Source organism: Cydia splendana, chromosome 12 (genome assembly GCF_910591565.1).
Source record: "Cydia splendana chromosome 12, ilCydSple1.2, whole genome shotgun sequence".
Lineage (NCBI taxonomy): Eukaryota > Metazoa > Arthropoda > Insecta > Lepidoptera > Tortricidae > Cydia > Cydia splendana.
In genome coordinates, this window is record NC_085971.1 from 11,846,371 (window position 1) to 11,871,876 (window position 25,506).

General features: G+C 39.9%; 3 protein-coding genes across 3 annotated transcripts in view; 1 reads left to right on the plus strand and 2 right to left on the minus strand.

The window, feature by feature from the left end:
• Positions 1-340: 340 nt before the first annotated feature.
• Positions 341-3,044, plus strand: LOC134795483 (uncharacterized). The gene is made up of 5 exons (XM_063767334.1): positions 341-644; positions 793-959; positions 1,133-1,358; positions 1,438-1,764; positions 2,410-3,044. Exons 1-5 carry the CDS (start codon positions 448-450, stop codon positions 2,990-2,992), a joined length of 1,500 nt encoding a protein of 499 aa, XP_063623404.1. The 5' UTR covers positions 341-447; the 3' UTR covers positions 2,993-3,044.
• A 325-nt stretch (positions 3,045-3,369) lies between these two features.
• Positions 3,370-4,206, minus strand: LOC134795809 (aprataxin). Its single transcript, XM_063767741.1, has 2 exons — positions 3,635-4,206; positions 3,370-3,549 (listed from the first exon to the last, which is right to left on the minus strand). The coding sequence occupies exons 1-2, from the start codon at positions 4,062-4,064 to the stop codon at positions 3,392-3,394; spliced, it is 588 nt and encodes a 195-aa protein (XP_063623811.1). The 5' UTR covers positions 4,065-4,206; the 3' UTR covers positions 3,370-3,391.
• A 792-nt stretch (positions 4,207-4,998) lies between these two features.
• The window catches only part of LOC134795571 (uncharacterized), a 33,659-nt gene continuing 13,151 nt past the window's right edge, over positions 4,999-25,506 (minus strand). The window contains exons 2-9 of the mRNA XM_063767464.1: positions 21,718-21,748; positions 17,431-17,666; positions 11,079-11,215; positions 10,104-10,245; positions 7,249-7,394; positions 6,349-6,557; positions 5,994-6,229; positions 4,999-5,374 (exon numbers count right to left, since the gene is read on the minus strand). Coding sequence (XP_063623534.1) covers positions 5,222-5,374; positions 5,994-6,229; positions 6,349-6,557; positions 7,249-7,394; positions 10,104-10,245; positions 11,079-11,215; positions 17,431-17,666; positions 21,718-21,748 — 1,290 coding nt within the window. The 3' untranslated portion in view covers positions 4,999-5,221. The remainder of the gene's footprint in view (positions 5,375-5,993; positions 6,230-6,348; positions 6,558-7,248; positions 7,395-10,103; positions 10,246-11,078; positions 11,216-17,430; positions 17,667-21,717; positions 21,749-25,506) is intronic.

Consider the following 25,506-nt stretch of genomic DNA (forward strand, 5'->3'; position numbering starts at 1 on the left):
ATAAAATGATATTTTTATGTTTTATAACACATTTACAATTACTATGTAAAATTTCAAACCTAACAGTGCGATAGTTTTTCCGTAAAGTGTACCACAAGAATGCATAGTTTGTCGAGTAGTGAAGAGCTCGCTTGGCTCGCCCTAATTATTTTGTCTTGACTTGGGCCATACTATAGCAGTAGGATTTCTTATGTTGGTACAAATCATTCGTATCGAAGTCAAATTGTTTAATTTATTTTGTATCTTGCTTGTATAGTATCTGTGGCATAAGACTGTGCTGTGACAGTTATCTGACAGTTTGTTGTCAAACGATTGCTTTATTTTTGGGTATTGGGATTTCTTCATATTTCTAATTTAATTATACTTAGCGTTGTTGAATGAATGGGGTAAAAATTATCCCAGGTTTAACTTTGAAAGTAAAGCTATACTTAAATAAATTTAGTCAACATGAAAATTGCCGTCGAAGGTTGTGCCCATGGCGAATTAGAAAAAATATACGAATGTATCAAAGCTTTACAAGAGAGGGAAGGAATAAAGATTGATTTATTGATTTGTTGCGGAGATTTCCAATCGGTGCGGAATAAAGATGATCTACGAGCAATGGCAGTACCTGAAAAATACCAGCACATCTGCACATTTTACAAGTAGGTTATGTTTTAATGTTTATCCCATTAGCCGGGTCCACAAAGCGAGCTCACGCGCGAGTCAATTTCCTTGCGCACAAAACGGCCAGTGTACGGCGCACTAGTACTCGCACAATGTGACAAGCAATTCAAAACTATTATTTTTCAGGTACTACAGTGGTGAGGAAAAGGCACCAGTGTTGACGATATTCATTGGCGGGAACCATGAAGCATCCAATTATCTGCAAGAGCTCCCATATGGGGGATGGGTGGCCCCGAACATCTATTATATGGGAAGAGCTGGTGTGGTCAAGTTTGGTAACTTGAGAATTGGAGGTAACACTAAATCTTCATTATCAGTTGCCTGGCGCATACACCTTTTCTACTGCCACTCATATTGTCAATTTGTTTAACCATGAATACATTAAACTGATATATTACTGTATGCAATAACTATTGAAACCAAAATAAAATAATTCTAATCAAAAATTCTGTACAAATTATTTCAGGTATGTCTGGTATCTTCAAAGGAAGAGACTATCTCCAGGGCCTTTGGGAGTGTCCCCCCTACAACCAGAACTCCTTACGATCTGTGTACCACATCCGGGCCCTGGATGTCTTCCGTCTGAGTCAGCTGAAGGAGAAGGTGCACGTCATGCTGTCTCATGACTGGCCGGAAGGTATCACTGATTACGGGAATAAAGAGGAATTGTTAAGAAGAAAACCATTTTTCAGGTAGATATATTATGTTTGTAATTTTTATGTCATCGTATGGTTAAAACCTGTTTATTTATTATTTATTTTTCTTTTTCAGGGAGGACATTGAATCTAATCAACTAGGAAGTCCTCCTGCCACGAAACTGTTGAAAGAGCTAAAACCAGACTATTGGTTTGCTGCACACTTACATTGCCTTTTTGCAGCCCTGGTAAAACATGAAGAGGGGGAAACCAAGTTCCTGGCACTTGACAAGTGTTTGCCCAAGCGCAGGCATCTTCAAATATTAGATGTACCTTCAGAGTATGATGGTGACAAACAGCTGAGATATGATGTGGAGTGGCTGGCTGTGCTGAAGAATACAAACCACCTCATGTCAGTTAAAAATGTTGACTGCCATATGCCTGGTCCAGGAGGCAATGAAAGGTGTCTATTTGAAATACCTAACCTAACATTTCTGTCCCACCGTGTATGTCAAAATGTGCATGTTACATTAGAAAAGCATTTCAGACCTATACTTTATTGTGTAAACAAGATTAAACACATTCACTGCCAGCACCCCGCTAGGCGGGTTCTCTGTTTGTAGGCGCTTTCCGTTACATACGGTTTTTCCCGTGTTATCGGCTACGCTCGCGTAGCTCGCGCTGGCACTGAATGTGTTTATTTTATTAGTTTTTTATTTATTTTGTGACTAATTTTACCATGTACCTATAGAGTAACAGTCTCAAAAAAGTCCCTCTCTGTTTTTTTTTGTATTTTTTTTTTTTTTTAATATTATAGGACTATTTTTACACAGATCTACCTAGTCCCACAGTAAGCTCAATAAGGCTTGTGTTGTGGGTACTAGGCGACGATATATATAATATACACACATATATATATATATTTATATACTTAGAAAACATCCATAGCTCAGGAACAAATATTTGTGATGAACACACAAATAAATGCCCTTACCAGGATTCGAACCCGGGACCTCCTGCTTCGTAGGCAGGGTCACTACCGACTAGGCTAGGAGGCCGTTATTAATATTATATTAAATAATTCTAAAATAAATTTGATGAATTTCAGGTATGATTTCGCACCCACAACAAGTGAAAAAGAAGCAGTTGTTAACTTAATCGGAGACTTGCTAATAAAGGAGGATAATTTTGTAATGACTGCTCCAGTGTATGATCCCAACTCTCGCCGTGGTGTACCCATGGATCCAATTGCTAACCCGCAAACTGTGAACTTATGTGAAAAACTTTGTATTGATGATCCCTTACAAGTATTGACAGCAAGAACCGGAAGGGTAATGAAACAACCAAATGTAATTACATCTAGCAATGTTGTTACTAGTCCAGAGCCAGTGGTGAGCGTTTTAGCAACACCAGTCAAAGCAAAAATGTCATTACCAGCACCAGTGACACCCAGTGATTGTGACAGTGAGATGTCTTGTACAAACTCTTTGTTCTCACCAAAGACACCTTCACAGATAAACAGCACCAATGAATGTGCTACACCCTTGTCAGTAGGGAAAAAGACATTTAAAAGACGAAATCAGTCCTTCTACACCCCTGACGCTGACGAAAGTCCTGATACTTCTACATCACTTCTAGATGAAAGCCCTCGCTCTAGCAAAGTACCATTTAATGATAACAAGTGTAGTTAATAGTAAGTGTACTATTGTACAGTAGCTAATTGACTCTAAAATAGGAAAATATTGTAAATTTAAGGCATGACTATATTGTAGGTACGTGGAACATCTATTTGGCAATGAATAAAGTGCAATTAAGTATATAGAATATTGGTTTCTTTAAATATATGGCACCCCAGATTACATAAAGAAATACCCATACTACCAAAATACCTAGTCCCACAGCCTCACTATTATCTGGCTTGTTTTGTGTGTAAAGTTAACCCTGTGAATGTCATGAAATTATAATAAATAAAACCATTTAAAACACAAACAGCCGGTCCCTAGAAGCATATACTGTCTTTTATATTGGTAAAAGTGGGTAGTAAGAATATATATTTAAGAAAGAAATAAGTGGTTCAATTTAAGATATGTTTATTTAGCATGAGAGAACAAATGTTCTTTAAGTTGTGGCATATTTTTAGGCTTAAAATTACATTGGTTGCACTGCAAATCCATAGCCATTAGGGTCTTGTGAGCCTCATTTGATATTTTCTGAATACTTCCATTCTCTTTCAGCTCACTTAGTGCATCTGTAAAGAAAAAAAAACATATATTTAGTACACAACATATGGAAAACAAAACAACATCATTAATCGTTATTTAAGGGGTACTTGCCTTTGTAAGGAATAAAGTTTTTTGTAACAAAACTGTTCCAATGTACTTTTGTTTTCAGGCATGGTGAAATCATGTCAGTACTTATAACATGCATGTGAAGGCGCTGCATGCTTGGCACAGCATGAAAACCAGCCCTGAGGGTGGTTCCTTGATGGTCTTCTTTTAACTCTTCATAGAAATCACCGAATTCTTCTAAGAGACTAATGTGACTCTTATTGAGATTGTAAATACTATTTATGTCCTCCTGCGGCAGTATAAGGTAATGAACTTTGGCTTTTGGATATTTATCTCGAATAATTACAACTCGGTCAGACTGTTTCACGATTAACTCTGGGTCTTTCATGGATCCTAATAGTCCTAGCGACCAGTGTCTTGGTTGTTTGGTAGTTTTACACGCGTCTCCTAACATACTTGCGCTCCTTTTACTCATTTTCAGTCTTGATATTAGGTATTTAACCTTATGAGTTATAAACCAATCCTTTTACTTAGTAGCAAATAGAATACAATAACTACATTAACTCTGAACAATTAAGTTAATTCTGAAATCGATTCATACACTTTTTTGTTTTTAATTTCTTGTTAAATGTCAATGTCAAACTGACATTACAAAGGAAGCGTTCGTTATTATAAGTTAAGGAAAAAAAAAGTTAAGGTTCGATCAAACGGACAATCTAATTGCCAATTTGATCTGAAATTCAATTGGCGATTTGACTGTTAATCTTGTCTAGCGCCTGATCGAGCGGTAGAGGCAAATAGACGAACGACGTGGTTTGCGGTAGGCCTAGGCATCGTCTGCCCTCTAGCCTCCTCCACACTCGTGCGCGAATCGCGGCGCAAAGCCGCGAACGCGAGTGTGGAGTCCTGAACGCAGACCTGCGAAATCGACTCCACACTCGCGTTCGCGGCTTCGCCCGCGATTCACGCGCATAGTCTGGAGGGGGCTTTAGGGAAAAACTCAGTCAGCAACAGAAACCTATATTTAATTTCATCTTGTAACTAATTCCTGTAGACTGATCTTCCTACGTACCTCATGAAATATTTATATGCAACACTTAGCGCGAGTGTTGAGCCGATTCGCACCAGAGGGCCTACCGCGAATCACCTTCGACTAGTTGTCACCCGCTGATATGCGAAATCGACTCCAGACTCGCGTTCGCGGCTTCGCGCCGCGATTCGCGCACGAGTGTGGAGCGGGCTTAAGACAAGAATAACTTTATTCATATGGTTCGTGAAAAAACCTTATTTCTTTAAAACTTGAAAGATTTAAAATAAAACTAATTAAATTTTAGTTAATTTTATTTTAAAGCTTATAATAATCACATTACTAATTAGCTTAATAAATCTAATACATCGTTATATATATTCTATTTTATAAGCAACAGTCATGACTGAAAAATTTTATAGTTATCTTACATAACTTGTGGTTTTTCAGTCATAAGTTCACATTTTAAATCAATAAATACTTTACCTAAGTAAATAAATACGTGCTACGAGGTAACCTAATTATAACATATTAGAACTTAAGGTCTTAGACAATATGCATTCAATAATGAATGAATTAAGTTTAAATATAAAACAATACTATTTTCACTGTAAGGTGGGGCGCCCCGTGTAGCCCGAGTCTGGAAGTGAGTGGTGTGCAAGCTCCCTAAGAATTTGTTCGAAGCTTTTGCCCGACGGCGCTTGTAAACTGTTGTTTTTGAGCATTGTCGAGTTCAAACGTGTGGCCAGGTAACACATCTGAAAAAGCAATAACAATTCGTTTATAATTAGAATGAAATACTTTTTTATGGAGTAATACATGTATTATATACCTATTTTAGTTGGTCATAGGTTCATGTGTAAGTATATGTAAAGTCAGAACTACCAGCAAAACTGACATAAAAAGCAAGGCGCGTAAAGCGATCATCATGGATATGGCATACGTCCTCTCCAATGGTGTTCGGTGGAACAGCTACCCGACATCACGACGGTGTACTCGAGGTTCTTCTTAAACCTCGTCTATGGGGTGGTTCCGGTATAATCCTACCAGCAATGCTGACATGAACAGCAAAGTCCCTAACGCCGCAGCAACCAAAATGGAGGTGGCACACGCCCCCCCCCAGCGGCGTCCAATGGAACAGTTCCCCTGGCATCACGACGGTGTATTCGAGATTCTCCTTGAGCCTCGAGAACTAAGTCGCACTGTTGTGAAATGATTTTACCAGCAAAGCCCCTAACGCCGCCGCAGCGACCATGATGGAGGTGGCACACGTCCCCTCCAGCGGTGTCCGATGTAGCAGCTCCCCTAGCATCACGACGGTGTATGAGGTTCTCTTTGAACCTCGTGAACGTGATGGTCCGGGTATAATGTTCTTACCAGTAAAGCTGACATGAACAGCAACGCCCCTAACGCGGCAGCGACCATCATGGAAGTGGCACACGTCCCCTCCAGCGGCGTCCGGTGGAACAGCTCCCCCGGCATCACGACGGTGTACTCGAGGTTCTCTTTGAACCTCGTGAACGGTGTGGTTCCGTTGTCCGCGACCATGGCAGCGCTGGTTATGTTGTGTATGTGTGACGCGTCAGGGAGCGACCTGCGACGGCGGCCGTGACCTGAGGAATGATAATAACATTATAAATATCTACAATCACATTGTAACGACATACTTACATTATATTTTAAAAGTAAGTGTAATATGTTATGTTATTGCTATATGATTATATCTAGTTACCGGATGGCTCGAATAAATCCAGACAGTAATCCGGCTGGCAATCCGCAGCGTCCATACAGGCTTTGATCTGTGAGTGTATCCACAAGGTGGAGCGCTCCTTCATGGAGGCGAGGAGAAACGCCTCAAAGTCGAGGAACACCTCATTGTGGCGCTCGCGGTATCTCGCCGGTTGGTGCGGGATGATGGACGCAAAGTCGCGGTTTCGGCAACTGAAAATTACAATCGTGCGTGTTAATTTCGGTTGCTTTTATAGGAATGTTTTCTAGTGATAGCGAGTCTTACACACTGATAAAAGTAAATGCATGCCTTTGTCATCTAGATAGGTAGGTACTCTAGATTGACAATGTCACAAACTATAAAAAGCAGTTTTAAATTACGCCCTCGATGATTCTGTTCGTTCTCCTTCCGTACCCCTTTATCGCATATCATATGTTTTACAATTATGCGTGAATACATTTATGCACACCATATAAAGATTCAGTCCCGCGTGAAAACGAACGTAAATTTGATTTTACCGATATGCGAAATGTATATAACTGTGTAAATGTGACCGCTCTGCATTAAAACGAAAGGTGTCCGCATTTTTGGGATCACATGCAGTTAGGTAAAGTGCATGTAGTATTAAACCGGTTAGAGGTAATAAAGTGTGAAAGCAAGTGCATCCAAAACTTGTGCTTAAGGTGTTCTGCAAGGTTAGCTGGCGTGATAACATCTGTCATGCTAATAAGTATTCCGATGCAGTTTTCTTTATGTGAGCACAATTTTTTTGTTGACTGATATTCATCAACAGGTTTTAAAATGGAACGCGACTGACTTCTAACAGTTCTATCTACTTCTTTACGGTGTATTCTATCTGGTGCCTGGTGATTACGATTGATAATTTAGGTAACGACAAGTTACCCCTCTTTGACGAGCAGCACGGCGCCGGGCGCGTGCGGCCGGTCCGGGTCCGGCGACACGGCCACTTCTAGCAGTTTGATGTGTCGCCAGGCAGACTCCGGGTTTATGCGCGCGCGCAGCTGCAGCTTCGTGCCGATGGGCACCGCCTGAAACATTACATTTTCCTTTTATTATTTATTTCATGTGTTTTGGATAAAGATACCGGATCATGTACATATGAAAACACAAATGTATTCAATGGCAGAGAACAGGGAAAGCTTATGTCCAATTCAAAACGTTGTAAAGCTTGTTGCGTAATGTTGGCCCATGTCAGATCCTTGCTTCTAAGTATAAGTTTTAATATAGATGTGCTAGATACATTTTATTCCTTTGCTTTTTCACAAAGTGCAAGTTATACATACCTACGTACCCACCGTATATTTATCTTTATCTTTAGATACTATATACTTACAGCAACTTACAGCTAGATTAGCTAGAACGATCGCGTTTGTATTTAATGTCCTACGTAAAGCTTTCATCTCTTCCTACTACATGTATCTAATTGCAAGTTATGATCGATATAAATGCGACCATGCTACCGGTCCAGCAATACAGAAAGTGGACTAGGTCGTGTTTGCGTATTGTTCGATACGTATCGGACACCCGTCGCGGATCAAGAAACTTATTCGCCTTATCTGTTACACCTACGGCTCGATTCGGAAAATTAATTAGATTTCTACTAGACTTCAACAAGTTACGATACGGATAATTTAAAGATATTTGTAAGATAGATATGTTAAATTTGACGTTTCCGCGATTCTGGAGGTCCTCTTGAACGATTTCGACAAGTTATGACTTAGGTATCCAAGTCACATCTAGTCGATATCTAATGTAGATCTAGTTGATCTCTAAATCATCTCAAGATCTTGTGATTATCTCGAAATCCGAATAGGCCTGTTAGTGTAGTTCCGGCTAGAGACAAATCACAATAATGGACGTATCTTATGAGCATAGGTACCTTTTTTTGTACTGAAAATAAAGCCTTTTGTATAAATTAAAGATAAGTACGGGGTACATACAATATACTCGTATAAATGCCTATATATCACACGGGGAAAGTTGTAACTACGTATTTTTCTCATTCTTTCTAAAACCAAAAAATAGGTAGCAGATAAAGTTGTTAAATTTAGTGTTTGATTATTAGGTTATCGGGAAGTACGATTTATTCCTTTATTTTATTAACTAACCACATACGTTCTAGTGTGCGTAATAAAATAAGTGATAAAAGAACGTACAGCAGTTACCTGATCGACGGGCAGGTCGACGGAGTGGTTGGTGTGCCGCGACACTGGCGGCGCCTCCTTGTACAGCGCTACTTCGTACTCCAGCCGGCCCGGCGTCTCCACCACCACACCAGACACTCGCGTTCCGTGTGGGCTGGGGCATGAAAGATGATATAAAAAGAACGTACAGCAGTTACCTGATCGACGGGCGGGTCGACGGAGTGGTTGGTGTGGCGTGACACCGGCGGCGCCTCCTTGTACAGCGCTACTTCGTACTCCAGCCGGCCCGGCGTCTCCACCACCACACCAGACACTCGCGTTCCGTGTGGGCTGGGGCATGAAAGATGATATAAAAAGAACGTACAGCAGTTACCTGATCGACGGGCGGGTCGACGGAGTGGTTGGTGTGGCGTGACACCGGCGGCGCCTCCTTGTACAGCGCCACTTCGTACTCGAGCCGGCCCGGCGTCTCCTCCACCACGCCGGACACTCGCGCGCTGTGTGGGCTGGGGCATGAAATATGATATAAAAGGAACGTACAGCAGTTACCTGATCGACGGGCAGGTCGACGGAGTGGTTGGTGTGGCGTGACACCAGCGGCGCCTCCTTGTACAGCGCCACTTCGTACTCGAGCCGGCCCGGCGTCTCCTCCACCACGCCGGACCTCGCGCGCCGTGCGGGCTGGGGCCTGAAGGATGATATAAAAGGAACGTACAGCAGTTACCTGATCGACGGGCAGGTCGACGGAGTGGTTGGTGTGCCGCGACACCGGCGGCGCCTCCTTGTACAGCGCTACTTCGTACTCCATCCGGCCCGGCGTCTCCTCCATCACGCCGGACACTCGCGCGCCGTGTGGGCTGGGGCATGAAGGATGATATAAAAGGAACGTACAGCAGTTACCTGATCGACGGGCAGGTCGACGGAGTGGTTGATGTGCCGCGACACCGGCGGCGCCTCCTTGTACAGCGCTACTTCGTACTCCAGCCGGCCCGGCGTCTCCTCCACCACGCCGGACACTCGCGCGCCGTGTGGGCTGGGGCATGAAGGATTATATAAAAAGAACGTACAGCAGTTACCTGATCGACGGGCAGGTCGACGGAGTGGTTGGTGTGCCGCGACACCGGCGGCGCCTCCTTGTACAGCGCTACTTCGTACTCCAGCCGGCCCGGCGTCTCCTCCACCACGCCGGACACTCGCGCGCCGTATGGGCTGGGGCATGAAGGATGATATAAAAGAACGTACAGCAGTTACCTGATCGACGGGCAGGTCGAAGGAGTGATTGCTGTGCCGCGACATCGGCGGCGCCTCCTTGTACAGCGCTACTTCGTACTCCAGCCGGCCCGGCGTCTCCTCCACCACGCCGGACACTCGCGCGCCGTGTGGGCTGGGGCATGAAGGATGATATAAAAGAACGTACAGCACTTACCTGATCGAGGGGCAGGTCGACGGAGTGGTTGGTGTGCCGCGACACCGGCGGCGCCTCCTTGTACAGCGCCACTTCGTACTCCAGCCGGCCCGGAGTCTCCTCCACCACGCCGAACACTCGCGCGCCGTGTGGGTTGGGGCATGAAAGATGATATAAAAGGAACGTACAGCAGTTACCTGATCGACGGGCAGGTCGACGGAGTGGTTGGTGTGCCGCGACACCGGCGGCGCCTCCTTGTACAGCGCCACTTCGTACTCCAGCCGGCCCGGCGTCTCCTCCACCACGCCGGACACTCGCGCGCCGTGTGGGCTGGGGCATGAAGGATGATATAAAATAGGTTGTTAGTTTAGTAACAACTAACAATGAACGACCAACGAGTTGTGTAATATGTATTAACCCTTTGAACGCCACGCCTATCGTATGCGGCGCGCCATCGTGAACCTTGTCGTAATGCACGAAGGTTGATATTGGGCTGTAGCCGCGCGCGTCAATTGACGTTTTGGGCGGTTAGTCAAAAAGTTAATAGTAGAAGAGAAATATAAGTGTAATATAAGAAAAATCGTGCGTCGAATTCAGTCACATCTGAAGTAGATACCGTTGTGTAGCGCCATCTAATTCAGCTGTCAAATGGCACGGTTTTTACTTAGTCTTTACAGTTCTTCTACAATATATAACACTAACCATACTTGTAACAACGTAATACGTATGTAAGGAAGGACGAGGGGCCCGTTTCTCAAAAACATGTAACTTGTAATACAAGTGGAAGTCCCTTTCTAACAAAAGCTGTCAAAAAGTGACATCCGCTTGTATCACAAGCTACAAGCTTTTGAGAAACGGGCCCCCAGAGCCTCAGAGTAAACCATATATGTCATCTCCCTAGGACGGACTAGAGGCTGTGACGGCAGTCGCACTCTCGTAACACAGGCGCCACGCCTTCAGATCCTCATCTTAGGCCTTTTCTATCAATTGTATGATGAGGCTCCACAGGGGTTCAACCCTAACAGCAGCAACCAGATACCCCCGGGCGCCGACGGTGGCCCGCGCGAAAGTTTCTGAGATAATAATATGGCCCTCAGGTAAAAAAGTTTGGAGACCCTGATCTAAACTAATATATTTTATTTATTTTTTGTATAGGTACTCACAAGCTCCCAGCGAAGCCGGCGGCCTTGTTCTCGATGATGGTGGGCTCGGGCGGCTTGCACATGATGATCAGCTCCTGGTCCGACTGCATCACCACGCCCGGGAACTGAGGGAACCATACGCGCACGTGCACGAAACCCTAGAAATAAAAGGTAGGACGTTTGTAGTCTCGAAACAGCATTCTTCTTACCTATACTAGCCCTCAACCAAACTGACGACCGGTGTCGTAAAACTTCTCATTCATGCTTACGTGGTCATGCCAAGAGTGAGAGAGATAGTGATGTGACCTCGGTCGTCAGTTTGGTCGAGGGCTAGTATAGTACCATCATCAGCGTTTACATATTTCACTGCTGGACGGACCTTTTCTCAAGAACAAGAGAAGATACATGGACAAGAGAAGAGATGCAATTATTTTCATTATGCCGGCGATTGTGTCAGTGGGTGTGGGTGATATTTCATACGGGGTTAGGTAGAGCAAGAGGACAAGAGTGTTTCTCTTCCATTTTATTACTAGATTTTTACAGGCTTTTGTATAAACTTGTAATGTATCTATTATGTATGTATACAATTGGTAATACATACATACGTATGTAACTGTGTTTGTCATAGATTTAATATATAGAGATCCCGTCTCAGCGAGCTGTCACTGTTGCCACTTTTGTTTAGTGTACGATTAACAATGTGGCCCACCTTGCTGTAGCCATGTCGATAAAGTCATATCGATAAACTATCGACATTTCTTGCAATTTTAATTTTACTTCAAAGGTTTAACGATACCTAAAATGAACAAAAACGCTTTTATTCTTTATTGTGGTTATCAGATCACAATTTTATAGTCACGACCCAGCAGGGAACCAAGGGAACGTTCAGATATTTAATTAAAATACAGAAATACCTACTAAAATAGGTGTTCCGCAATAATTGAATTATTTTATTATATTATAATATATTCATTATCCATTAGCATTTCAATTATGTTTATGTTTAACGAAGATATTGAAGCTTCAATTAATCGCTATTTCGTTCCGCTGTGTAGCGTTTATCGATATATAACATAATTAAAATCGACTTTTCACATCCCTAAAAGAGCACACATATACGCTTTTACGGACACATACACAGCCTGGGCGCATCACAAAAGGCAACACTTGATTTGAAGTCCATCTTGTCAACAGTATGGTTGTCCTTTTTTGACAAACGGCATTTTTAAAAGAGCGAGGAGAGAGAAATGATACTAGTTGCTGCGCCGTGAAAGAGAACAGAAAACGTTGGTCCCTTGGTGTTTGTACGTTTCAAATCTTGCAAGTTAAATTTGACAGCCTTCCCGACTTCCCAATGAAGCTGAAAATTTGCATATCTGTGTAAGTCGGGTGACAATATTATGGTCCAAAAACTTTTTTTAAATACTTTTTATTTATAGACGGTCAAGCCAATCTTGTCAGTAAAAAAAGGCGCGAAATTCAAATTTTCTATGAGACGATATCCCTTCGCGCCTACATTTTTCAAATTTGCCGCCTTTTTCTACTGACAAGATCTGCTTGACCAAGTATATATGACATCTATTCCGCTTAATAAGTATTCTGTTACTCTTGGCGAAATATACTATGATCCCATTATCTCTCCACACCTTATAGTAAGTGCCTATACGTATTTTCTTTAATATAAGTTATCAACGATATTTAAACAAGGGATCGTTTAAAAAATAAAACAAGTAAGTAGGTAGGTCAAGTATTAGGTACCTAAAGGTATCGGAGATTTACTTACTCGTAAGTAAGTAAGTAATCATTTATTGTCAGATTGTGCATGTCAGTTTACAGTTGTTACAATATTATTTGATTAGTGAGTGTCACAATCAACCGGTTTACGGTATACAATGTCCTTATTCCTAAAATACATATAGTACAGTTGAAATAACCCGAAGATGAAATCAATGTCAAAAAAAATACAAAATTCAAATAAATTAAAAATGTCTAAGGTACAATATACATATAAAAACTATTAACCTTCAATCATAATATTATAACGCAACATTATTGTTTATTACTTACTAGCTAGACTATTCATTACATAGTCAATTCAATATTATTATAATTTACATTGCTATTAAGGTCAATATTCATTAGATAGGTATCATTCACATGTCAAGTGTTGGAATTGTTCTGTCTTAACTCTCGTACTTTCTTCTATTAATTAACTGCTGTAGAATTTTGTGTTTCATCATAGTAGTTTAATGTTACCTACACTTTACGGTCTAATAATTCTACTGATGGGTAATTATCGGTTCAATGAAAATCACGTGTTTTTTCTCGGAAATTTATTGACCTATTTTTACACGAATTAAATCGATCCCACCGTGGTGTCTCGACATAAAGACGTCGTTACTAGTTATACGGCTAAGATACGGTAAGAGACTTAACAATGTCTCTACTTACATATAAATATGGGAATTTACGAACAATGAGGGATAAACCATTTTGCGCGCGCGAGTTTAGCGCCCTGCGGTGCTTCTCATAATAGTTACTTATTCGTTATGATCCATCTAAATATGTAGGTATATCAATTTCATCGATATATCGAATTCCTTTTAGGCTCTGTGTTTAGTGTAAGTATTAGTTGTTATTTCCTACCAATAAATCATTTGGTAGATAATTAGAGAGATTAGAGAAAATACATACATTATAGTTACCTAGACGCGACTTCCTAAGATGGCTATATTGGTTATGCGGGCTATGTGTACGATTGCGATATCGCGATATATCGGTATGCCTTCATTTTCGAGCGAGAGTGAAAAAGCAAGTTTACATAAAAAAATAAAGGTATTCACACTTTTTTCAAAAGTACGCAAAAGTAAATTAAGAAAAATGAAATCGAATAATAATAATTTAACACATTCGTTGCGTTACGGGAAGCATTTGGCCGTATTTGACTTTCCGCCGGTGCGGCAGCTATCTGCACTCATCTTACCCCCGGTGCGGCGGTGGTTTTTCTGTGTTCTCGTGTGAGTAAGAAGAAGATGACTATACTCCCGATATTCTTACTTCAAGTATATACTATTTCAAAAAGAAAAAATGTACGGGAAGTATTTTTGCGTAACGCACTAAAAGGTATTTTTATTTCTTTAGCGCGGCACGGGTACTATTTGTCCGTAATCCATCACCCCGTACCGCACCGAAAGGTGGGTACGCAGCGTTCAGATTGGTCATAGTGCTGCGCATTGTTCACGTTTCCGCGTCGATACGAAATTTTATTAATGCGACAATTCAAGACTATGACATCTATTTTGAAAATTACCTACTCTAAAAGTCCGACTCCTTTTTATAATTATATGAGGATGAATAATATTTAGTTTGAACACAGTACAGACACGATAACTATAAAAAATATTTTATTTTTGTATTTATTTATTTATACTTTATTGCACAAAAGAAATAACTTAGTGTACAAAAGGCGAACTTAATGCCATGAGGCATTCTCTACCAGTTGACCTTAGAATATTTTGTCGATTATAAAAATCGTTATCGATTCCATAGTATCCCATCACTAGTGTTATATACGGCCTGTGCGGCAAGGGAAGTATATTCCCGTAAAATTAAGGGTTTTGAAAAATGCCCATATCTTTTACAATTTTATACAGATCCGCGGGCGACGGCAGCCGTATATACACAAGGATATAGTCTATTGATCAGAGTGACTTTTAGTTCAAATCGATAACATTCCAGGTCAGTAGGGACCTTTAAAGTCAGGACATGGTACGGGAAAATGGAGGTCGTGCCGCAAATTTGGCTTTCTCAATACGGGAAGTATATGACTCGTAACGCACTGGCAGTAAGTTTGGGTTTTGCGCTGCCGCACCGAATGTGCTAACGGGCCTCACGATATCTGTTCTGGTATTAATGTTATCCAATTTTACCACCTTGTTTCGATTCGTTAGCCGCGTTGAACTCGTCATAACTGTATACCACGTTAAAAGAAAAAGTGGCACGCAACACAAATGCTTTCAAATAAATCACATTGATATCAATTTTTTTCATATAAAATAATTAACGTAAGTAGCTGTAAGATAGACAGAGCATGAGGAGAATAGGTACTTATATAGACTCGATACGCGCTTGAGGAAATTAAAGACCGGGTAGCGGTGTATGCGGTAGTTTCGGACACATTATTGTCCATCCATAGGTAGTATTCGTTATCATATTATGAATGGCCGATGGTCTACCTGTTTAGTGTTTCCATGCTTAAAATCACCAAATCAATTTAAGTCGATGAGTAGAATGAGATTAGTTACAATGGTTATGGACTTTAAGTAGACGTAGCTACTGGTATAGTTAAAATTTTAGAACAGGACATAAGTAAAATATTTTAATTCCGGTAATATTCCCCTTGGGGGTGGCACCACGAGGGCTGCACATTTGTATGTATTTGTCCTCAGTAACCCATAAAATTATTAAATTGGTGGTATAGTCCACAATATCACAAATTTTTGGAACAGCTATAATACAAGTAGGTAATAATATAGGTGGGTAATATACTGATGAGATACTTATTATGTAGGAGAAAATCGTCCCATTCATAGAATTTTTAGAAAACATCAGATTTACCATTTTAACTATTACTTATGCAAAGGCACTATTTGTGGGTAACCATCCATTCCACCACAAATTGCTTACTACTGTAGCTGTAATGTCCTTTTACTTATAAGTATAGGTAGTACTTATATACTTTTATTGTGCAGGATAGATAATAATCACATCCATATCTATTTTAAATTGCTCAATATATTGCCAACGGGTTCAAAGAAAGGTTAACAGTTCTAAGAGACATTCTCGGTTAAAACTAAACTACATTTCCATATAATCGGTGCATCGACACAGCCACTTCGTTTTCTCTTCACCTCATAGCGTTAGTCTAGGCCTAGTTAATCGTATAGTGTAGGTACCTAGGCTATATAGTTAGGCACTGGAGAGTACTGGTGCCACTCACATCCATACTGTTAGTAACGGGAAATGTTATTATCTGTGGTGACACATAAATATAACGAGTTATGGCAATGTGTTGACGAAATTGTCGAGGTATGGTAATTTTAAAACCAAAATATTACTTTGCTAATCCGCGAAAAGATAACGTGCTAGTCAATCAGTGCTAACCCGTTATACTTACTTGCGTATTTTTACATGCAATTAATATTCCCACCCTCCCACCGCAAAAATAAATACGCAAATAAATATAACAAACCACCACCAAAAGAATAAACCTCGACACGTGTTTCGCCTCTCTACGAGGCATCCTCAGGAGTTGTTGACGGTCTGACGCCCGGCAACGGAATGCGCGTCGGAACGGGCGTCAGACCGTCAACAACTCCTGAGGATGCCTCGTAGAGAGGCGAAACACGTGTCGAGGTTTATTCTTTTGGTGGTGGTTTGTTATATTTATTTGCGTATTTATTTTTGCGGTGGGAGGGTGGGAATATTAATTGCATGTAAAAATACGCAAGTAAGTATAACGGGTTAGCACTGATTGACTAGCACGTTATCTTTTCGCGGATTAGCAAAGTAATATTTTGGTTTTAATTAGTATGGATTTCCGCAAAGTAACGCCTGATTCTATTCACTATGGTAATTTTCACGCATTTGTTTGCTAACATTTCTAATAGGTACCCCTTTTATTATTAGCTGCTACTTAATAACCTATATTATTATGTACGAATGAGAAAGTATAGTATCAAGCTGAAGGGATTCTGAAATATGGAGCAGACGCGGAACGCGGGAGATGTCATAATATACTCGTACTATTAGCGAACCGCCCCGAATACGCACGGGTTAACAAATTATACACCTAAACCTTCCTCAAGAATCACTCTATTGAAAACCGCATGAAAATCCGTTCAGTAGTTTTTGAGTTTATCGCGAACAAACACACAGACAGACAAGTCTTATAAGGTGTAGTGATTACCTGATTACTCTTTAATGAGATTAAATTAATTGTAGAGTAGCCAGAGCTAAATAGCGTACTTAGGGGGATTGATCAGTATAATTTAACTTTCGGAACAAGTGGCATCGCCTGAGACATAAATGCAAGGGTATTAATATTACAACAAAATATCTCGTATACGAGTATAATATGATCATGGTCACCATTGTTAACCGACTTCAAAAAAGGAGGAGGTTATCAATTCGATCGTATTTATTTTATTTTTTCTTCCATGAAGAGGGTTTTAATAACTTGCCTATGTTCTTCAAAAATACTTTCGCTCTACTTTTGGCTAGGCCTCTGGTGTTCGTTTTTTTATAGTAAGTGCATTGTAAAGATCTTCTGAATACATTTTTTGAAGCTGACTGTATATCTAAATGAACTTACATTCCGCTTCAGTACTCCGCATCTCGTAAAGTCTGTTATCCGGAGCCTGTACAGCAGCCCCGTGGGGTCCTCCGGCTCCGGCCGGATCTGGCAGACGGGGTCGGAGACGGGGTCCGTCGCGCGGTCATCGGCAAACAGCGGGGCTCCACGGAAGCCCTCGGGCTTCCTTAGCAGGGCCGTCACTGAGTCCCGCAGGCCCGTGCCGCCGCTCGAGAATGTGCATTGGATGTCCGTTACTGTAATCAATTAGTGGGATCTAAATGCCGTTCAATGGGGCTTAGCTTACTTATGAACTAGATCGCAGATTAAACAGATGCATAGATATATCTATTTGTGTTTATTCAGCGATTTGAGCGGTAAGCGAATATAGTAATTTAATTTGTAGATATTTCATTAATATACAATTTAATATATATTTGTACTCACAGAAACTGTAATAAGCTTAATATCAATCAGTATGAGAAAAATTAGTTTTCACTAATTTCAGGACGACGCCTTGTTTTGAATTTGTAACAGTTTGGTAATGTCAGTGTTTGCGGTGGAGGTTAATTTTTAAACGATGTTTTGGAAATTTGGCCTATTGATATTAGATTCCAATTGCATTCTTTACTCGCGTATGTGTCTTTTGTGTATGTGGGTAATTAGGTATTAGGTATAAGTACATGTAATGTGACGTAGATCTACCGCTTATGATCATAAATGAATTATGATGTATTCAATTTACTTTAATCGTAGACTAGGCCAGAGTTATCTCTTGAATGTCTTTTGAATTGAATAATCGATAAATCATCAAGGCACACTTCAAAGGAAATAAGCAAGGATCTCCGCAAGAATATTCGACCTATTTCAATGGAGAACGATACGATATTCTTTTAGCATTGACATTATGCTTTATTGGCAATAAATATGACTGTATCTGATTAGGCTAGGCCTATTTAAGAGATATAAGATATGTTCAAATCTCAAATTACGAGTTAGCCTAGAAGATAATCGTGCTTAGGCCATGTCTTACTGCCGCATACCAAGCCAACGAATGTGTTATTCTGACCAGTATAAATTTGTCTCCGTCCGCCGCTCAGAAATAAGGCCCCGCGAAGCGGGGCTCCGTCTAGTTAAGTTGTGAAGGAAATATTTTTTGAAAAGAAACAGTACGGTGGGACCATGGTTTCGTTCGTTAGATTTTTTAAACTAAGGTCACTTTTAAAGTAAGGTAAGGTAGGGCAAATGTCGTTAGATATTTCGCAATTTATACATTTTAAACTTAGGTTAACTGTAATAACCATTATATAAGTACCTACTACGACTATTGATAGATAATTTTTAGGGTTCCGTACCCAAAGGGTAAAACGGGACCCTATTACTAAGACTTCGCTGTCCGTCCGTCCGTCCGTCCGTCCGTCCGTCCGTCCGTCCGTCCGTCCGTCTGTCACCAGGCTGTATCTCACGAACCGTGATAGCTAGACAGTTGAAATTTTCACAGATGATGTATTTCTGTTGCCGCTATAACAACAAATACTAAAAACAGAATAAAATAAAGATTTAAATGGGGCTCCCATACAACAAACGTGATTTTTGACCAAAGTTAAGCAACGTCGGGAGTGGTCAGTATTTGGATGGGTGACCGTTTTTTTTTTTGCTTTTTTTGTTTTTTTTTTGCATTATGGTACGGAACCCTTCGTGCGCGAGTCCGACTCGCACTTGCCCGGTTTTTTCTATACTGATATAGTAATATAGAGAATACATATTTTTCTCTAGGTAGTAAGGTTAAAATATTTAATGTTTGGACGTAATGAAAAGAGTATTTCCAATCATAATAATCTCAACTTGATTTGATATTACTGAAAGTTCGGGTAGGCTTGGTTCTTAGGCTTCTTTGACGACCGGTCTGGCCTAGTGGGCAAAGAGAATTAAATCACTACGTTTTACTAGTGGATATATAGTGACCCTGCCTGCGAAGCCGATGGTTCTGGGTTCGAATCCCGGTAAGGGTATTTATTTGTGAGCTGAACACAGATATTTGTTCCTGAGTCATGGTTGTTTTCTATGTATTTAAGTATGTATTTATCTATATAAGTATGTTTATATCGTCGCCTAGTACCCATAGTACAAGCTATGCTTAGTTTGGGGCTAGGTCGATCTGTGTAATATGTCCCCAATATTTATTGACCGAAGCGAAGCGAAGGTCTACGTTTTGACTCGGGCATTTTGCTTTCGTATGTCCGGATGTTCTCCTCTACAGGTCGCAATTCTTAACCGATTCTCGTGAAATTTTGTGACCGAATTTTATGACTAAATAAAATTTTTTTGTCAATCCGGTTTTTGGAAATTTTTAAAAATGGCGGAGTCGTGATACCTGGCGCCTAAACAAATAGTCGTATCGATATCATAAGACTTTTTTCTTTTTGAGACATTTTTACAGAGTTAATAGCAAAAAATGCAGAAAAAAATTATCGCTGGTTTAGGCGGTATTTAGATATTTAATTTTAACTAATTTTAATTTGAGAAGGAGTAGCTAAATTTCGTCAACCCATCTAAGAACTATTTGGCTCAGTTTGTAAACGTTCGCTTTTTCTGTTTGCACAGAGGGTCTGGGTTCGATCCCCAGTAATTGTATGCTGGGATATTATAACTTTTTGTATTTTTTTACACATAAATTTCGTATTGTTTTTCTTTAATTTACTATACACCGTGTTTTTATTGAATTCCGTTAACTTCGGGGTATAGTTAAGTACGTTTATAAGAACTAAATGGCATAGTTAATTTTCAAAAAAAATTTTTTTTTTTGTTTTCTTTTTTGTTTTGTTTTTTGTTTAAAAAGTAATTAAATGTAGCATATAGCGTTGTTGTAACACGGGCATTACATTTAACTCAACCAAACAATTGAAATCTGTGACATATCAATGTCATTTCGTACATCAATCGACCGAGATTGTACTTAAGTTTAGTAGCAAATGTATGAACTCATTCTAAACACTAATCAATATGTAAGCCGGCCCTAAGGCAAGTGTACACGCTTGTAGAGGCCTTATAGTAAAAAAATAAATTATGGATTATCTCCGAAATGGACTTAATTAGAACATCGGTGTCTTTGAGAAAGTTACTTGATTTAAGCTCAGGAATGCACCCTTGAAATTAACGGAAATCAAAAAAAACACGGTGTATTTAAAGCTCTTAGCACCATGTTATTTCAAACTCTGCTCGCGAGGTCTACAGCTCACAGAGCCACTAGTTTATTTATTATTAAATGCTAGGAAAGCTATAGGAATATCATGGCAGGCCGTTAAGACTGCTCGTGTTATTACCTACGTTGTCAGGCAAAAGTGGATCGCTACCTTTGTCTAAGCTTGAACGCCGGTGAGAGCGTTAATGTTGTAAGCGCTTATTAGATATATGAGTTATGACTTCTAATAGGCGATAATCAATAGCTAGTCAAGTGTATTGAGGGCGGCGGGGATTGTTAGATCTTTTGGGTTGATGTAACATTGCCATTGTCCACTTGTTAATCAATTTGTCCAATTTTGACAAGTTTTATTTCCAAAGTAGAAAACGAGAGATAAATATACGAGATGTTACATAACGCTAGTCGAATTAAACAGATACTGGGTTATTGTGCTCCAACAGTTTTCATATAGGTAGGTATTTATGAAAATTATATCAAAACCTCATTTAAGTGGTACAAGTAGGTACAACATGATAGTAGTTATGATCTGCGGGCTCAGCACGGTTCCATTTTTATCGACTATCACTATGCGCGTCCCTTTCGCACTTACATACTTGTTAGAACGTGACAGGCACGGTGACAAGGGATAAAAACGCGACCGTGCTAAGCCGCATGGTCTACTTTAAATCGGCATATACCTAATATCAATCAACATATTTACCTACCAGAATATAATAGTTCAAAAAAAATTAAATTTCGAATTTTGTAGCACAGTATGCACATCTTACGGTACATTAGCATCATCATTGTTATAATGCATCATTTATTTATAATTGTTTTAGCTAATAACTATTTATGTACTTAAATAGTACAGACAATGAAACAACTACAGACATTTATTTGCGAGTAAATAGATTTCTCGTATTCGTTATAATTAAGTTAGGGCTTATTTAGACGGCGCGCGAACTCGTATGCGATTTTAGTTACATTGCAGGCTATTGAAGTTACATCCATTTCAGCCGACCGATCAAATACCGCAATGTAATGAAACTCGCACGCGAGTTCTCGAGCCGCGCCGTCTAAATGAGCCTAAGGGCTTTCGTTAAGTAGATATAACAAAGACTCACCATCGTAGTCCTGTGTGAGTACAGCGGGAATCTGCAACAATAAGCATTCCAATTAGCCAAAGGGAAGAGCGAACAATTAAGAGTCTGTTATCTGAGGAATCGCTAGAGATGCGGCTGTAGCCCACACAAACACAATGTATGAGAATTGATAATGTTAGGGAGGCCGGACTGTGATAATGTTGTAAGTTTGACTATACCGGTATTTACCAGTCATGGGTACGTAAATTATAGATAGGCACCTAGTTGTTACTTTTTCGGTCACTTGTCCTATAGGTAGGTAGGTACTATAGGTAATATTTGATGGTTTAGAGACGGAAGACAAGGTGTTTAGCGCCTGGTCTTCCGTAGGAAGGAAGGTAGGTCACTTATACTATTAAGTATTACTCATTTGCTACAATTAATATAATGACACGTATATGTGTGTGTGAAGCTTGGAAATAATAGACGTGTGGTGGTAAAAAATCGTGGGTTTATTACCTAAACCTCGTTTGTGCTGTATACTTATAATTATAACAGAAAAAACCATATTCTAAAAAAAATGCATAAAGATAACTAAAAAAGACCGTTATCATATATTAATGAGCATATCTACAGACAAGAGGTGAAATTCGTTCCAGCTAAATATTCAGGCCAAATAGCAAACCCTCCTGTTTTGGATTTGCCGCAGTTGGAAAAATATTTTTGTTAACAAAAGGAATTAATCTAACCAATCGGTAAGTTATCGATCTACTATAGCTGATAAATTAGAAAATAAAACATAATTTGCTATCTAATACGGCACCGCGATGACGACTTTTACTCTTTTAATTATCTAAATAGCGGTGAAAGCATTAGGCATTTTTATTTTAGATATCACTCTGGATATTGGCCTACTTATTTTTTATTGCCTATTATTATGTAGGTACACCACAGTAGGCCACTAACTGTAATTTAGTTGCAACAATAACAAATGAAGCCCGTATTTTCAGTGTCCTTCGGTTAGTAAGAAAGTAGAAAGTGTAGATTGTGGGAAAGTTCTGAAACTTGAGACGTAACGTAATTTGAATCCGCTAATCTGGTTGACCGCTGTGAGACGCCTCGAAACCGCAACTTAAATCTTATAATAGCCCTTATACTTGACTCTCTTAATCAAAGCCTTAGAATTAGATACCGTCTTCTGTCATTAACTTACATTTACGTTAGCCGCAAGTTTAGACTTTTACTTTCGTTCTAACCGAAATAGTTCATATCATTATAACTATCTAACACATAACTACACATCGGTAACTCGTGGCATTTAGGTAGCACTTAAAAGATTAGTGATGAGCACACATCGGTAACTCGTGGCACTTGACAGTTTCTAACAGACTAGTGATGTGACAATGTTCTTCCTATACAAGTCGAGAAAAAGAAACCACTAAAAAAAGGAATTAATTAAACTAATATTTTAAGTGCTACCTACATGCCACGAGTTCCCGATGTATACACATAACTATATAACTATATAGGAGTATTCTTTCTTAATACAGACTAATACAAATACTGTTTAATTAATTATACAAAATTATCACAGAATTAATATTTCAAATAAACTAACTCGAGATAGGGTAGAGATTTGTTAGAGATAGGTTAATTTATGTACTTATTTCTTTTACATAAAGTTCCGTTGTGTTTTTCTTTGCTTCTGCTTCGTCACCATCATCAGACTAAGTATGTTGAAAAAGAATTCCACCCATTATTTATTAATACTACACCGTAATAATTAGTAGTTTAACATCATTTAAAAAAGTATTCTAAACGTTATAAGGTAATTTAGCTATGCTGGCCAGATTATCAGCTAAGTAGATAGAAAATGAAATCCGTAAAAATATCTCCAATACCACAATAAGTTGGTCATGTGGACAGTTTGACAGCGTATCATAAGCTTCCTTAACCGAATTTCGGTTAAAGGCCAAATCAAAAATGTGACTTGCAAACTTTCTTTTGTACTTAATTCAATCTTATCAGCTACCTATAATCTTTGTTTCGTCTTAATTTGACCGGCAATGTTTTTTGCCGTTTGATTCCGAGGCAGTTTTAAATCCGTTCACGGTCTTCACGGACGTGAGGTCAGATGAATGATCTTTGAAAGTAAGTTAATCTGCCCTCCTCATTGCTTCCAATCGAGGCAGGCCGAAAATTACTTCGTTACGACTTAATCCATATAAGTACATGATCATTAAACTTGGTATATATTAAAGAAAATTTAAACTAAAATAGCACAACGTATGGAGTTAACCCATTAGCTTTTCTCTCCTTTCCTGTTAGCTGCTCTAAATCTCTCAGCGTAATATTTCGGTTTTCTATTTTTTTCTGGATAGCTACAAAAATGGAAAGGACAAAAATATTTTTTACCAAATCCACATACCTAACCTACTCGTAATAATCGTATTACCTAACCCTACCCGTAAAAGGCTAAAAAAACAGCGACTTGACCACATTAATGAAACAAAAACCGGATCCAGAGAAACGGCGTGTCCCGCAAATACCACAACCAGGAACTAAGTACATACTTACATATTTATTGTATAGTAAACTCTTTCCTGTAACTTCATTGAATACCCATGTTTAATAGTAAAATATAGATTACATGTAACAACTAAATTATTTCTAACAATGTGAAGACATTACAATAAAGACATTATGGCCCATTACCAAAACCTCATCTACTACAAATAACGTTAATCTATTTCAAATTGCTGATCGAGGTTCTAAAATAGAGTCATTACACTAATATAACTCTCCCACCGTAACTATTTCCGAGCAAATATTGCAATAGTAAGGAAGGCCGTTTCATACCTATCCTATAATGCCGGGCGAACCCGCTGTGAACCAACGAAAATGAGCACAAACGCCATTTGTGCACCAAAGAACTTTCCCACTTCGTATAGTTCGTTTTTTTAGCATTAGATAAAGACTACACGATCTTGACGTGTCTTTTAATGAAAAAACGATTTAAAAAAAAATCAGTAACTATTACTTGAAATTACATGAAAGCAAAATAATGTAAATAATCGTATAAATCATCATTCGCTTGCCCTTAACCCATTCATTTGGGGTCGGCGCAGCATGTCTTTTTCTTCCATACCTCTCTTTCGCCCGTCATCTCATCATTCACTTGCGTTCGTTTCATATCATCTCTCACACAGTCCATCCACCTTTTCCTCGGTTTTCCTCTCCCGTTAATTCCCTTCACATTCATTCGTAATACCTTTCTCGTCACATGACTTTCATCCCTCCGCATCATATGCCCATACCACGCTAGGCGATTCGCTCTTACTTTTTCTACTATGGGTGCAACTTTCAGGCTTCCTCTTATATACTCATTCCTTACGCTACGTCTTACGTAGGCGAACAACGCGCGAACGCGGCGCGGCGCGACGCGGCGCGGCGAAATCAATCCTTTGATGCCCATAGAAGTGTCCTACGTAAGCGATCTCGTTGCGAACGCGGCGCGGCGCGATTTGCACGCGAATGTCGGGCGGCGAGGCGCGGCGCGGCGCGGCGAGACGCGGCACGGAAAAAACAAACCCTCGTTGCATATGGAAGTGTCCTAGGTGAGCGATTTTGACGCGATGGCGAAGCGGCGCGGCGGCGGCGCGGCGCGGCGCGGAACGGGCGCGATCAATCCATTTGATTTTTAGACGCGAATATGACGCTGCTAGAGGCGTGGCGTATATAGAATTACCGGCTATGATTTGATTAGTCGACTCCCGTTTGATTTCTTTATAGGTTTTCCTGTAATCTATAGGCACAAAACTAAAAAATATT